General features: G+C 46.7%; 1 protein-coding gene across 3 annotated transcripts in view; it reads right to left on the reverse strand.

Moving 5' to 3' along the window:
* The window catches only part of LOC112249825 (serine/threonine-protein kinase MRCK beta-like), a 124,192-nt gene that overhangs the window by 52,761 nt on the left and 57,680 nt on the right, over positions 1-13,751 (reverse strand). For all 3 annotated transcript variants that reach the window (XM_042319168.1, XM_042319167.1, XM_042319169.1), the window contains exons 6-11: positions 13,398-13,491; positions 5,798-5,998; positions 2,275-2,523; positions 1,309-1,567; positions 1,068-1,187; positions 491-624 (exon numbers count right to left, since the gene is read on the reverse strand). In XM_042319168.1, coding sequence (XP_042175102.1) covers positions 491-624; positions 1,068-1,187; positions 1,309-1,567; positions 2,275-2,523; positions 5,798-5,998; positions 13,398-13,491 — 1,057 coding nt within the window. The remainder of the gene's footprint in view (positions 1-490; positions 625-1,067; positions 1,188-1,308; positions 1,568-2,274; positions 2,524-5,797; positions 5,999-13,397; positions 13,492-13,751) is intronic.

Here is a 13,751-nt window from a genome sequence, read left to right on the forward strand (position 1 = left end):
ATGTGGTGTTTCTGTCCAGAACCCTGACTCCAGCTAATCCAAGACATGATGGAATTAATCACAAGGAAAAAGGTCCCAGTGTTTACACACCGTGGTGATCCAATGATCTGAGGATATTAGGTTAGGCTGTGTGTGTGTGTGTGTGTGTGTGTGTGTGTGTGTGTGTGTGTGTGTGTGTGTGTGTGTGTGTGTGCGTGTTTAAGCCTAATGCGTCATGAATGATAAAATGAGACCTGACACAGAGAGACGACCTCTATGCAGTGAATAGACAACGGTGAACTAACATTGGTCCTTGAGAGTAACAGTGTGCCCTGTGAATCATGTCAGCTCTAGTTATGCATTCACCTGACTGAATACACCCCTACGTCGTATTCACTAGACACCAAACAGAAGGAAGCGGACCAGAACGGGAAAGGACTGCCAGAACTTGTCCAATAACAAATGCTTGCTTTCATTTTCCTTTGCAAAATAGGTGGGTGGGGGGTTTTACCTTGTGGATATCCTCCTTCTCCTGTCTTAGGGCTTTAACCTGTTTGTCCAGGGCCTTCAGCTTGGAGGAGGAGCTCTCGTAGTCCTGGCGCAGAGTCACCGCCTCCTCTAGCTGGTGCTCCAGCCTATCAGAGTCTGAGTGGGGACGAGAAGGAGAGGGACTTCCTGGTTAGTGGGATGGTGAAAGGTACTTGGTGCTGCGCTAGAACAGCCCCAAAAGTGCAAACTGTGTGTTCGACCCAGGCCTGGTTTAAATGATCTGTGTGTTCGACCCAGGCCTGGTTTAAATGATCTGTGTGTTCGACCCAGGCCTGGTTTAAATGATCTGTGTGTTCGACCCAGGCCTGGTTTAAATGATCTGTGTGTTCGACCCAGGCCTGGTTTAAATGATCTGTGTGTTCGACCCAGGCCTGGTTTAAATGATCTGTGTGTTCGACCCAGGTCTGGTTTAAATGCCCAGACAGTATTTGACCTGTGTGTTCAACTCAGGCCTGGAGTAAATGCCCAGACAGTGTTGGGTTGCCAGACGAGCAGACTAGTGGCGCGTTGCCAGATTGGGTTGCACAGAGAGCACTGACCTGCCAGTTTCTTCTTGAGCCGGTCAATCTCCTCGTTGAGCTTCTTCATCTCCTTGTCCCGGCCCAGGGTGCTGGCCCCGCGGCCCGGCCCGTGGAGAGACTGCACTGCTTGAGTGGACTCTGGAGGGGCCAGAAGGGGCAACACACAGGTTAAAGGTCAGGGGTTATATGTCCACATTTACACTCAGGGTCACAGAGGTTGTTTATGTGTCTCTTTGTCCTCTACCACCCCCTAGCTCACCCTGCAGCTTGCGGTTCAGCTCCTGCTTCTCCTGCTCCAGCCGGCGGATCCTCCTCTCAAAGGCTTCCACTTCCAGCCCCCCCTCCTGGTCCGGGGGAACCCCTTCTTCTCCTCCCCCATCCTGGGAGCTCCTATCGGACAGGCCGGCCCTGTTGACGCTGCCGCGGTCCGAGAAGCAGCTGTCCGTGGTGTAGGTGAAGCCTACGAAGGGCAGATGCTGGCCGGTGAAGCCGCTGTGTGTGACTGGAGGAGCGATGTCCTGTTGGGTGGGGGGGTGAGAGAAAGACACACAGAGACAGAGAGAACGCCAAGAAGGGGGCATCAGATTAGTTAGAGTGGAACAGCCAAACAGACCAAGAAAACAGCCATGTAAAATGTTTACCACAGTAAACACCAGTTAGCTCTGGGCTGTTCAACTGAGGAACTGGATGGCCCAAACAATTAAGTATTTTATTCTTCCCTTCTAATCAGAGACTTACGACTTCAGGTGGAGTATCAGTTATATTGATTGGTCTATTACTATCTGTTAAAAAAGTAAAACCAGGTCGTGTTGGCCAGCTAGCTGTTTTCTAATTAATGCTTGCTAGCCAGCTGGTTTCCCAGCTAACATTAGCTAGCCAGCTGGTTTCCCAGCTAACATTAGCTAGCCAGCTGGTTTCCCAGCTAACATTAGCTAGCCAGCTGGTTTCCCAGCTAACATTAGCTAGCCAGCTGGTTTCCCAGCTAACATTAGCTAGCCAGCTGGTTTCCCAGCTAACATTAGTTAGCCAGCTGGTTTCCAGTTAACATTAGCTAGCCAGCTGGTTTACATTAACATTTAGCCAGCTGGTTTCCCAGCTAACATTAGTTAGCCAGCTGGTTTACAGTTAACATTAGCTAGCCAGCTGGTTTCCCAGCTAACATTAGCTAGCCAGCTGGTTTACAGTTAACATTAGCTAGCCAGCTGGTTTCCCCTAGTACACCCACCGGGTTTTTAAGAATATCGTCGTCCACGTCAAAGTTGGAGGTGTCAGATGGGGAGCTGACGTCGGGGATGTAGGGCGCCTCAGTGGAGCGGATGTGTTCCCAGTCGATGCCGGCGAAGAAGGGATGATCCTTGAAGTCGCCGATGCCATTCTGGCCCAGGCGACGCTCGCGGCCGCAGATTAGGCGCGAGATCAGGTCCTTGGCGTCCTCCGACACGTCACAGATGTTTGAGGGGAACTGGAAACGCTCCTATGAGAGAGAAGGGTGGAGAGAGGGAGGAGAAGAAGGGGATGAGAGTTAGATTTTTTTTTTTAAGTACATTTATTGGGTCATTAGCACACATTATACAAACATCACATTTCCCCCCTAACACACACCAGCAGAATAATCAGGAAGCGGGGGATGAGAGAGACAGGAGCGAGAGGGAGAGAGACGGGAGCGAGAGGGAGAGAGACGGGAGCGAGAGGGAGAGAGACGGGAGCGAGAGGGAGAGAGACGGGAGCGAGAGGGAGAGAGACGGGAGCGAGAGGGGAGAGAGACGGGAGCGAGAGGGAGAGAGACGGGAGCGAGAGAGACGGGGAGAGAGAGAGAGACGGGAGCGGAGCGAGAGAGACGGGAGGAGAGGGAGAGAGACGGGGAGAGGAGAGAGACGGGAGCGAGAGGGAGAGAGACGGGGAGAGAGAGGGGGAGAGGGGAGCGAGAGGGGAGAGACGGGAGCGAGAGGGGGAGAGACGGGAGCGAGAGGGGGAGAGACGGGAGCGAGAGGGGGAGAGACGGGAGGGAGCGAGAGGGGGAGAGACGGGAGCGAGAGGGGGAGAGACGGGAGCGAGAGGGGGAGAGACGGGAGCGAGAGGGGGAGAGACGGGAGCGAGAGGGGGAGAGACGGGAGCGAGAGGGGGAGAGAGAGCGAGAGGGGGAGAGACGGGAGCGAGAGGGGGAGAGACGGGAGCGAGAGAGACAGGAGCGAGAGGGAGAGAGACGGGAGCAAGCGGGGGAGAGACGGGAGCGAGAGGGAGAGAGACGGGAGCGAGAGAGACGAGAGCGAAAGAGACATGAGCCAGAGAGAGACAGGGGTTTGACAGAGACGGGCTATTAAGAAGTAATAGATGAGACAGAACGTGTTCGATAAGGCATGACAAGCACCAGTTTAGATACTGACAGAGACTATGATGAAAATAGTTGTTAGAAAGTAGGCTAGTGTTTCAGGAACTAGACCCTTGAGAAGGAGCATTAACCTGGATAGCTTCAGGAAATAATCACACCGTGTAGGTGGCCAACTTGTTAATAAAACACCCCACGTACCTACACCACCAAACAATCACAAACTTTTGGAACAGGCAACACAAGTCTACCAGCGTTTTATTCGCAGCATGTTACAAATACAATTTAATTTGATTAGACTGAAGGGCATCAAATCATCAGACTTACACTACATACACAAAAGTATGTGGACACCCCCTCAAATTAGGATTTGGCTATTTCAGCAACACGCGTTGCTGACAGGTGTATAAAAATAGAGCACACAGCCATGCAATCTCCATAGAGGAACATTGCCAGTAGAATGGCCTTACTGAACAGCTCTGTGATTATCAACGTGGCACCGTTATAGGATTCCACCTTTCTAACAAATCAGTTTGTTAAATTCCTGCCCTGCTAGAGCAGCCCCGGTCATCTGTAAGTGCTGTTACTATGAAGTGGAAACGTCTAGGAGCAACAACAGCTCACCCGCAAAGTGGTAGGCCACACAAGCTCACAGAACGGGACCGCCGAGTGCTGAAGCTTGTAGCGCGTAAAAATAGTCTGTCCTCGGTTGCAACACTCAATGCCGTGTTCCAAACTGCCTCTGGAAGCAACGTCAGCACAGGAATTGTTAGTCAGGAGCTTCATGAAAAGGGTTTCCATGGCCGAGCAGCTGCACACGAGCCTAAGATCACCAATGCCAAGCGTTGGCTGGAGTGGTGTAAAGCTCGCCACCATTGGACTCTGGAGCAGTGGAAACGCGTTCTCTTGGAGTGATGAATCACGCTTCCCCATCTGGCAGTCCGACGGACTAATCTAGGTTTGGCAGATGCCAGGAAAACGCTTTCTGTCCGAATGCATAGTGCAAACTGTAAATTTTGGTGGAGGAGGAATAGTGGTCTGGGGCTGTTTTTCATGGTTCAGGCTCCTTAGTTCCAGTGAAGGGAATCCTTAACGCTACAGCATACAATGACATTCTAGACGATTCTGTGCTTCTAACTCTGCGGCAACAGTTTGGGTAAGGCCCTTTCCTGTTTCAGCATGACATTGCCCACATGCACAAAGCGAGGTCCACACAGAACTGGTTTGTCGAGATTGGTGTGGAAGAATTTGACTGGCCTGCACAGAACCCTGACCTCAACCCCATCGAACACCTTTGGGTTGAATTATAACACTGACTGCGAGCAAGACCTAATCGCCCAACATCAGTACCCGACCTGACGAATGCGGTTATGGCTGAATGGAAGCAAGTCCCTGCAGCAATTTTAAAAATGTTTTTATTATTTATTTACATGTAACCTTTATTTAACTAGGCAAGTCAGTTAAAAGAACAAGTTCTTAATTACAATGACGGCCTAGGAACAGTGGGTTAACTGCCTTGTTCAGGGGCAGAACGACAGATTTTTACCTTGCCCACTCGGGGATTCGAACATTTCGGTTACTGGCCCAACGCTCTAACCACTAGGCTACCTGCCGCCCCAATGTTACAACATCTAGTGGAAAACCTTCCCAGAAAAGTGGAGGCTGTTATAGCAGAAAACGGGGGACCAACTCCATATTAATGCCCATGACATTGAAATGAGATGTTCGACGAGGAGGTGTCCACATACTTTTATGTAATGTCGTGTACATTGAAGTAAACAATCCAATAAACATTATCAACTATTTCAACCGATTAATAATCAAAAAGTTTGTTATATTTAATAAGTGTAGAATATAATTAACTGTAAGATACTGTACATTTGGACGCAAACAATCAATAAATCATGAAACAAAATCATTCATTATGAAAATGTTTGGAATATTTAGCACTTGTTGCTGGCCCATGGATTTGGTATAGGCTAGCTCTTCTGGTCGTTTTGAGTCTGAATATCGTTGTCAGTTTGCAGAGCATTCCTTCTTTTGACATGCACAATAGAATATATGCATATTGCTTGTTACCAAGGCAGTTTGGATACTGATGACACACAAGCTAAATTCCCTACATCTACATTGTTGCAAGCTAGGCACTAGGGACCCCTGGCTTTGTTCTGCCTCAGAGGTACACTACATGCCGGACCTATGATCACATTTCCCTATCCACACCTGTGGCTAGTGGCGCTCTCCCAATTCTCTTGCATGACATCCTATCCTTGTTTGCTTTCCTTAATGACTACTGTTTTCATGAATGGACTCTAATCGAAATGGTAGACTTTTAAGACTCGTTTTCCACTTTCCCTCGCAACGTTGTCACCACAACCTAAAAACCTTCCACCTAAATGCCTACCAGTTTCCTCAAGTTTACCTCGTGGTTCATGATCTTGCCATAGGTCTCCACCAGGGACTCTGCATAGAAGGGCGTCTCCCCGTAGAGCATCTCGTACATACAGACCCCCAGGGACCACCAGTCACACTCTGGACCGTACTTGCCCATGCCGTCCTCCATGGCCTGCAGGATCTCAGGGGAAATGTAGTCCGGAGTGCCTACAGCCACAGATGACTGGACCTGGAAGAGTGAGGTTAGGAACTACAAATGAGAGGGTTGAAGTGGACTCAGAGAAACATTTTACGTGGTGCATGTAAAAAAACGGTCCAAATCATATCGTATTTGTCACATGCGTGGTAAACAACAGGTGTAGACTAACAGTGAAATGCTTACTTACGGGCCCTTCCCAACAATGCAGAAAGAGAAAGAGAAATAGTAGAAAGTATATTTCTGTTTTGAAAATAATAACACAAGGAATACATAGAAAAATAATAACTGACATAAGAGGTGTGCGTGTGTGTGTTTTCATAATAAGAGTATTAACTTATTAAAAAACGATTGAGTTTGTTTGAGTCTTTGCTCTAGCCTGTATAGTGTCAGATGGGCGGGTTTGGAGTTTTGAGATGATTCTTTTTGGTCCATTAGGCCAGGCAAACTCAAATCAAGCACAGATTAAGTATTTGAAATGATTTCAAATAATGTTTGAACCCAGGTCTGGGCTATAGTCTTGCTATACTCTCCCTTAGGCCTTCTATCACGTCATCAAATTCTAACGGTTGGGCTACACATTTGACGAAAACCCTGAACCTCCATACATCTGACAAATCACCTTGAACCTCAGGTCAATTTCTGTCTCAGACAAAAAATGTCATTTTCTCTCACACAAACAGCTGAGTAGTACAAAGGGGCTCTGTGGTAGAATCTCTGAGCGATGAAAAACAAATGAAAACTTTGCACGAGAGCAGAAAAAGGAGTTGAGCCATAAAGTTATTTCATAAAACAGTGTGAAACCTCTATTAATTCACACTATAAAAACCATTAGGATCCACGAGAGCCCTTGAATAAGTCCCAAATGGCACCCTATTCTCTTGACCAGGGCTGCCCAACCCTCTTCCTGGAGATCTACTGTCCTGTAGGTTCAGCCCAACCTTCTTCCTGGAGATCTACTGTCCTGTAGGTTCAGCCCAACCCTCTTCCTGGAGATCTACTGTCCTGTAGGTTTAGCCCAACCCTCTTCCTGGAGATCTACTGTCCTGTAGGTTTAGCCCAACCCTCTTCCATGGAGATCTACTGTCCTGTAGGTTCAGTCCAACCCTAATTTAGCATATCTGATTCAGCTAGTTAAGATCTTGTTGAGCAGCTAATTAGTAGCATCAGGTGTGTTAAATTAGGGTTGGAGGTTCAGTCCAACCCTAATTTAGCATATCTGATTCAGCTAGTTAAGATCTTGTTGAGCAGCTAATTAGTAGCATCAGGTGTGTTAAATTAGGGTTGGACTGAAAACCCAGAGGACAGTAGATCTACGGGAAAAGGGTTGGGCTACCCTGCTCTAGATAGGGCTCTGGTCAAAAGTAGTGCACAATGTTACCCATAGGGCAATGGACAAAAGTAGTGTACTATGGGTAATGTAGTGTACTACTTTTGACCAGAGCCCCATGTGTAACGTAGTGCACTACTTTTGACCAGAGCCCTATGGGTAACGTAGTGCTCTGGTCAAAAGTAGTGCACTACGTTACCCATAGGGCTCTGGTCAAAAGTAGCGAACTATGGGTAACGTAGTGCACTGTAGCAAATGGGCTGTCCCAAATGTCACCCTTTCTTTACATTTTACACCCTCTGAATTCCAAGGGCATATCATGTCGTTGACTTTCTTTTTCATTTACAGTAGGGCAATAAGGATGGGGGTACATTTTAGCTATGTTTTTAAGAGGGAGCTGGAGTAAAACAGATTAAGCCTACTAATTGGCTCCTTTTAGATGATAAGTTGGTGTCGAAGGCATGGCCTGGACTGTCCTTAATCTTTGTGTAAGAAGTATATTTCACAGACTATAGTCAATGCTGATTACAAATCTAAATGTTACTTCACGACTAAACCCTAATTGAGCATATTTATTTTTGTCATTTAATCAGGGTCTGTGAAAAGGCCACAGTGAATCAAATCGTTTTATCATCAACAGCCCCCTACGAGACTGAACTCTGATTATATAGCCATCATTGTTATTTTTATCGACTAAAACTGGATAATGATGATAACGATAGCTGTTGTGTTGTGTAATCTGTTCTGTAGACATGTCCTCGTTATTGCACATTGGTTTAAAGCTGCTGCTGCTGCTGTAGGTGGTTGAAATTGCCCTAGATGCTGATCCGGTTAAGTTTTTCATCTTCCCCACTAATAGTTAAGGTTAGGATTGGGGCAGGATATTTGTTCCTAGTGGAAACTTCACACCCAGAGCGCGGGCTCTATGAATGGTGGGCTCTATGAATGGTGGTTTTACTTCTGGTAGTCATTCTCTTTACCGTTGTTCAGTTCCTTGTTGTACGGATAGAATTAGAATATTCAAATCTCAAGGTCATTGTATTTCTATAGTTGTATGCATTTACTCTGTCACTCATCATTAACCTGAGTAAAGTGTGGGAGAGCCTCTTATTGGACACTGACTGACACTGCATCCCAAATGGCAGCTTATTCCATATAGTGTACTACTTTGGACCAGAGCCATATGGGTCCTGGCTAAAAGAGGTGTACTAGAGAATTGGGTGCCATGTCTGTTATTTTAGCGGTTGCGACAAACAGAGAGGGTCTCTGTTTTCATCCTACAAATGTGGCTCTAAATCTAGAGGTAGGAGCTACTAGCTATTATGACCCCATTTCTGAAAAGTTAAGACTCGTGCATTTAAAAAAAAAATTAAAAAGTTTCCCTCTGCAATGCTCACCGGCAGCGTAGGAAACGTTACAAGGGACTGTGACAAAACCACAATCAAAAGCAATGCAGATGTTCTCTCACACAAACAATTGTTAGGCCTTCCTGATGAGCTTACCTGACGTTTTCCTGAACTTTCCAATACTTTTCTGATGCATTAACGCTGATCGGCGTTACTCTGGACCCTGATCTCTCTTTTGAAGAACATATCAAGACCATTTCAAGGACATCATTTTTCCATCTACGTAACATTGCAAAAATCAGAAACTTTGTCCAAAAATGATGCAGAAAAATTAATCCATGCTTTTGTCACTTCTAGGTTAGACTACTGCAATGCTCTATTTTCCGGCTACCCGGATAAAGCACTAAATAAACTTCAGTTAGTGCTAAATACGGCTGCTAGAATCCTGACTAGAACCAAAAAATTTGATCATGTTACTCCAGTGCTAGCCTCTCTACACTGGCTTCCTGTCAAAGCAAGGGCTGATTTCAAGGTTTTACTGCTAACCTACAAAGCATTACATGGGCTTGCTCCTACCTATCTCTCTGATTTGGTCCTGCCGTACATACCTACACGTACGCTACGGTCACAAGACGCAGGCCTCCTAATTGTCCCTAGAATTTCTAAGCAAACAGCTGGAGGCAGGGCTTTCTCCTATAGAGCTCCATTTTTATGGAACGGTCTGCCTACCCATGTCAGAGACACAAACTCGGTCTCAACCTTTAAGTCTTTACTGAAGACTCATCTCTTCAGTGGGTCATATGATTGAGTGTAGTCTGGCCCAGGAGTGGGAAGGTGAACGGAAAGGCTCTGGAGCAACGAACCACCCTTGCTGTCTCTGCCTGGCCGGTTCCCCTCTTTCCACTGGGATTCTCTGCCTCTAACCCTATTACAGGGGCTGGGTCACTGGCTTACTGGGGCTCTCTCATGCCGTCCCTGGAGGGGGTGCGTCACCTGAGTGGGTTGATTCACTGTTGTGGTCATCCTGTCTGGGTTGGCGCCCCCCTTGGGTTGTGCCGTGGCGGAGATCTTTGTGGGCTATACTCAGCCTTGTCTCAGGATGGTAAGTTGGTGGTTGAAGATATCCCTCTAGTGGTGTGGGGGCTGTGCTTTGGCAAAGTGGGTGGGGTTATATCCTTCCTGTTTGGCCCTGTCCGGGGGTGACCTCGGATGGGGCCACAGTGTCTCCTGACCCCTCCTGTCTCAGCCTCCAGTATTTATGCTGCAGTAGTTTATGTGTCGGGGGGCTGGGGTCAGTTTGTTATATCTGGAGTACTTCTCCTGTCCTATTCGGTGTCCTGTGTGAATCTAAGTGTGCGTTCTCTAATTCTCTCCTCTCTTTCTTTCTCTCTCTCGGAGGACCTAAGCCCTAGGACCTGAGCTCCAGGACTACCTGACATGATGACTCCTTGCTGTCCCCAGTCCACCTGGCCATGCTGCTGCTCCAGTTTCAACTGTTCTGCCTTATTATTATTCGACCATGCTGGTCATTTATGAACATTTGAACATCTTGGCCATGTTCTGTTATAATCTCCACCCGGCACAGCCAGAAGAGGACTGGCCACCCCACATAGCCTGGTTCCTCTCTAGGTTTCTTCCTAGGTTTTGGCCTTTCTAGGGAGTTTTTCCTAGCCACCGTGCTTCTACACCTGCATTGCTTGCTGTTTGGGGTTTTAGGCTGGGTTTCTGTACAGCACTTTGAGATATCAGCTGATGTACGAAGGGCTATATAAATAAATTTGATTTGATTTGATACATACTGATGTAACCACAAATTTGTAAAACTTTCACGTAGGCTACTCATATTTTCTTATTAGCCTTTATGAACATAATAACTTGGTGCAGTTTACCCAACCAGGTAAAAAAAAAACATTACAATATAAAGTGCCTTCAGAAAGTACTCATAACCCTTGATTCTATATTTTGTTATGTTCCAGCCTGAATTCAAAATGGATTAAATATATTTTTCACCCATCTACACACAATATCCCACAATACCCCATAATGACATCACAAAACCCCATAATGACATCACAATATCCCACAATGAAAACATGTTTAGACATTTTATCACATTTATTGAAAATGAAATCTAGAAATATCTCATTTACATAAGTATTGTATAAGTAAGTATTGACACCGCTGAATCAATACATGTTCGAATCTCCTTTGGCAGCGATTACAGCTGTGAGTCTTTCTGGGTAAGTCTAAGAGCTTTCCACACCTGGATTGTACAACATTTGCCCATTATTCTTTAAGCTCTGTCAAGTTGGTTGTTGATTATTGCTAGACAGCCATTTTCCAGTTTTGCGATAGATTTTCAAGCCGATTTAAGTCAAAACAGAAACTAGGCCATTCAGGAACATCCAATGTCATCTTAGGTTATTGTCCTGCTGAAAGGTGAATTTACTGTTTCTCTATATCAACAACAAAAAACTCCCTAGTCCTTGCCGATGACAAGCATACCCATAACATGATGCAGCCACTACCATGCTTGAAAATATGAAGTGTGGCCGTCAGTGATGATGTTTTTCCCCCCAAACATAACGCTTTCTTTTCAGGACATAAAGTTCATTTCTATGTAATATATTTGCAGTTTTAACTTATTGCAAACAGAATGCATTTTTTAAATTAACATTTTTACTCTGTACAGGCTTCCTTCTTTTCACTCTGTCATTTAGGTTAGTATTGTGGAGCAACTACGATGTTGATCCATCCACAGTTTTCTCCCATCACAGCCATTAAACTCTATAACTGGTTTAAAGTCACCATTGGCCTCGTAGTGTAATCCCTGAGCGGTTTCCTTCCTCTCCGGCAACTGAGTTAGGAAGGACGCCTGTATGTTTGTAGTGACTGCGTGTATTGATACACCATCCAAAGTGTAATGAATAACTTCACCATGCTCAAAGAGATATTCAATGTCTGCCTATTTAATTTTTAACTCACCCATCACCAATAGGCGCCCTTCTTTGCGAGGCATTGGAAAATCTCCTCGGTCTGTGGTTGAATCTGTGTTTGAAATTCACTACTCGACTGAGGGACCTTACATATACTGTAACTGTATGTGTGAGGTACAGATGAGGAAGTCATTCACAAATCATGTTGAACACCATTATTGCACACAGAGTGAGTCCATGAGTCATTGCAACTTTGTATGTCATTTGTTAGGCAAATCTTTACCCCTGAACTTATTTAGGCCTGCCATAACAAAAAATACTTATATTAAAATTTTAAAATTTAAAATCTACATTACTGACATTGTGTGTAGGCCAGTGACAAAAACATTAGCAATTTAATAATTTTTTTAATTCATGCTGTAAGATCAAAAAGTGGAAAAAGGGGTGTGAATACATTCTGAAGGCACTGTAGGTAAAACCACTTTTGGCGAAACAGTGATCAGATATAGGCCAGATATAGGCTTGTACCATGTTGATAGATTATTCTAAATATTATTGTAATAGTAGGCCTACCTGCACAATAACCTCATATTCCATGGGGTTACTGACCACCATTGAATTAATAACAAGAAGTATTGATTATTTGGCCTTAGGGAGAAGCAAAAATAGCCATGGGAAGGGGTGCTGCAGATCAATTTAAATACATTTGCAAAATGTATATAATTACTCCTATCTGTGGATAAATACATTAAATCATTGAAATAGACCAGGAATAATGACGACCAATAGCTTATTTTTGAAAAAAAAAATTAAAATCCTGTGGGTTGTGTTTTATCATGACTAGTGCATGTAGGACTACAGTTGAAGAGCCAATTGGGCAGCAGGCCTGGTAAATATCAAACCCCTGATTGTTGAGTCGTGTCTGTCAGTGAACAGCAGGCAGCAGCTATAAGGCCTTTCGCAATATTTCAAAATACTATTGCTGGAAAAACAGTTTGAAAAGCAAATGGCTAGTCTAATCTGTCGGTGTCAGTGTAGCCTGTAATTTTGGTAATTTGTGTGGTATAAAATAATACACATTTTGAAAAGGACATTTTTCTCAGAACCACAAAGAAGATGATAGAAACATGCAACACTATTATACAGGTGTTTTTTTTCCCCACAAAATAATATTTGTGGCGTGTCTGGGCTGTGGGGCGTGTCTGGGGCGTGTCTGGGGCGTGGTGTGTGGGTTCTTGGGTGGGTCTGTGGAGTGTGGGTTCTTGGGTGGGTGTGGGTGTGGTGGGATTGGTGCGTGGGGGGGGTCTGGGGTGTGGTGGGTTCGGTGCGTGGAGGGTCTGGGGTGTGGTGGGTTCGGTGCGTGGGGGTCTGGGGTGTGGTGGGTTCGGTGCGTGGGGGGGTCTGGTGGGGGTGTGGTGGGTTCTGGGGTGCGTGGGGGGGGTGGGGGGGTGTGGTGGGTTCGGTGCGTGGGGGGTCTGGGATGTGGTGGGTTCGGTGCGTGGGGGTCTTGGGTGGGTGTGGGATTGGTGCGTGGGGGTCTGGGATGTGGTGGGTTCGGTGCGTGGGGGTCTTGGGTGGGTGTGGGTTTGGTGCGTGGGGGATCTGGGATGTGGTGGGTTTGGTGCGTGGGGGTCTGGGATGTGGTGGGTTTGTTTGCGTGGGGGTCTGGGGTGTGGTGGGTTTGTTTGCGTGGGGGTCTGGGGTGTGGTGGGTTTGTTTGCGTGGGGGTCTGGGGGGGGTGGGTCTGGTGCGTGGGGGTTCTGGGGTGTGGTGGGTCTGGGGTGTGGGGGTCTCGGGTGTGTGGGGTCTGTGTTGCTCACCGTGCCGTCCTGCATCATTTTCAGGCAGGAGCCAAAGTCGGCCAGACGGATATGACCCTTCATGTCTAACAGCACGTTGTCTGGTTTGATATCTCTGGAGGGAGAGAGAGACAGAGCGAGGCGAGACAGAGCGAGGCGAGACAGGGCGAGGCGAGACAGAGCGAGGCGAGACAGAGCGAGAGAGAGCGCGAGCGAGCCAGAGCCAGAGCGAGAGCGAGCGAGCCAGAGAGAGAGAGAGCGAGCCAGAGAGAGAGAGAGAGCGAGCGAGCCAGAGAGAGAGAGAGCCAGAGAGAGAGAGAGAGAGAGAGAGCGAGCCAGAGCGAGCCAGAGAGAGAGAGAGAGAGAGAGAGCGAG

The sequence above is a fragment of the Oncorhynchus tshawytscha genome, unplaced genomic scaffold (assembly GCF_018296145.1).
Source record: "Oncorhynchus tshawytscha isolate Ot180627B unplaced genomic scaffold, Otsh_v2.0 Un_contig_388_pilon_pilon, whole genome shotgun sequence".
Lineage (NCBI taxonomy): Eukaryota > Metazoa > Chordata > Actinopteri > Salmoniformes > Salmonidae > Oncorhynchus > Oncorhynchus tshawytscha.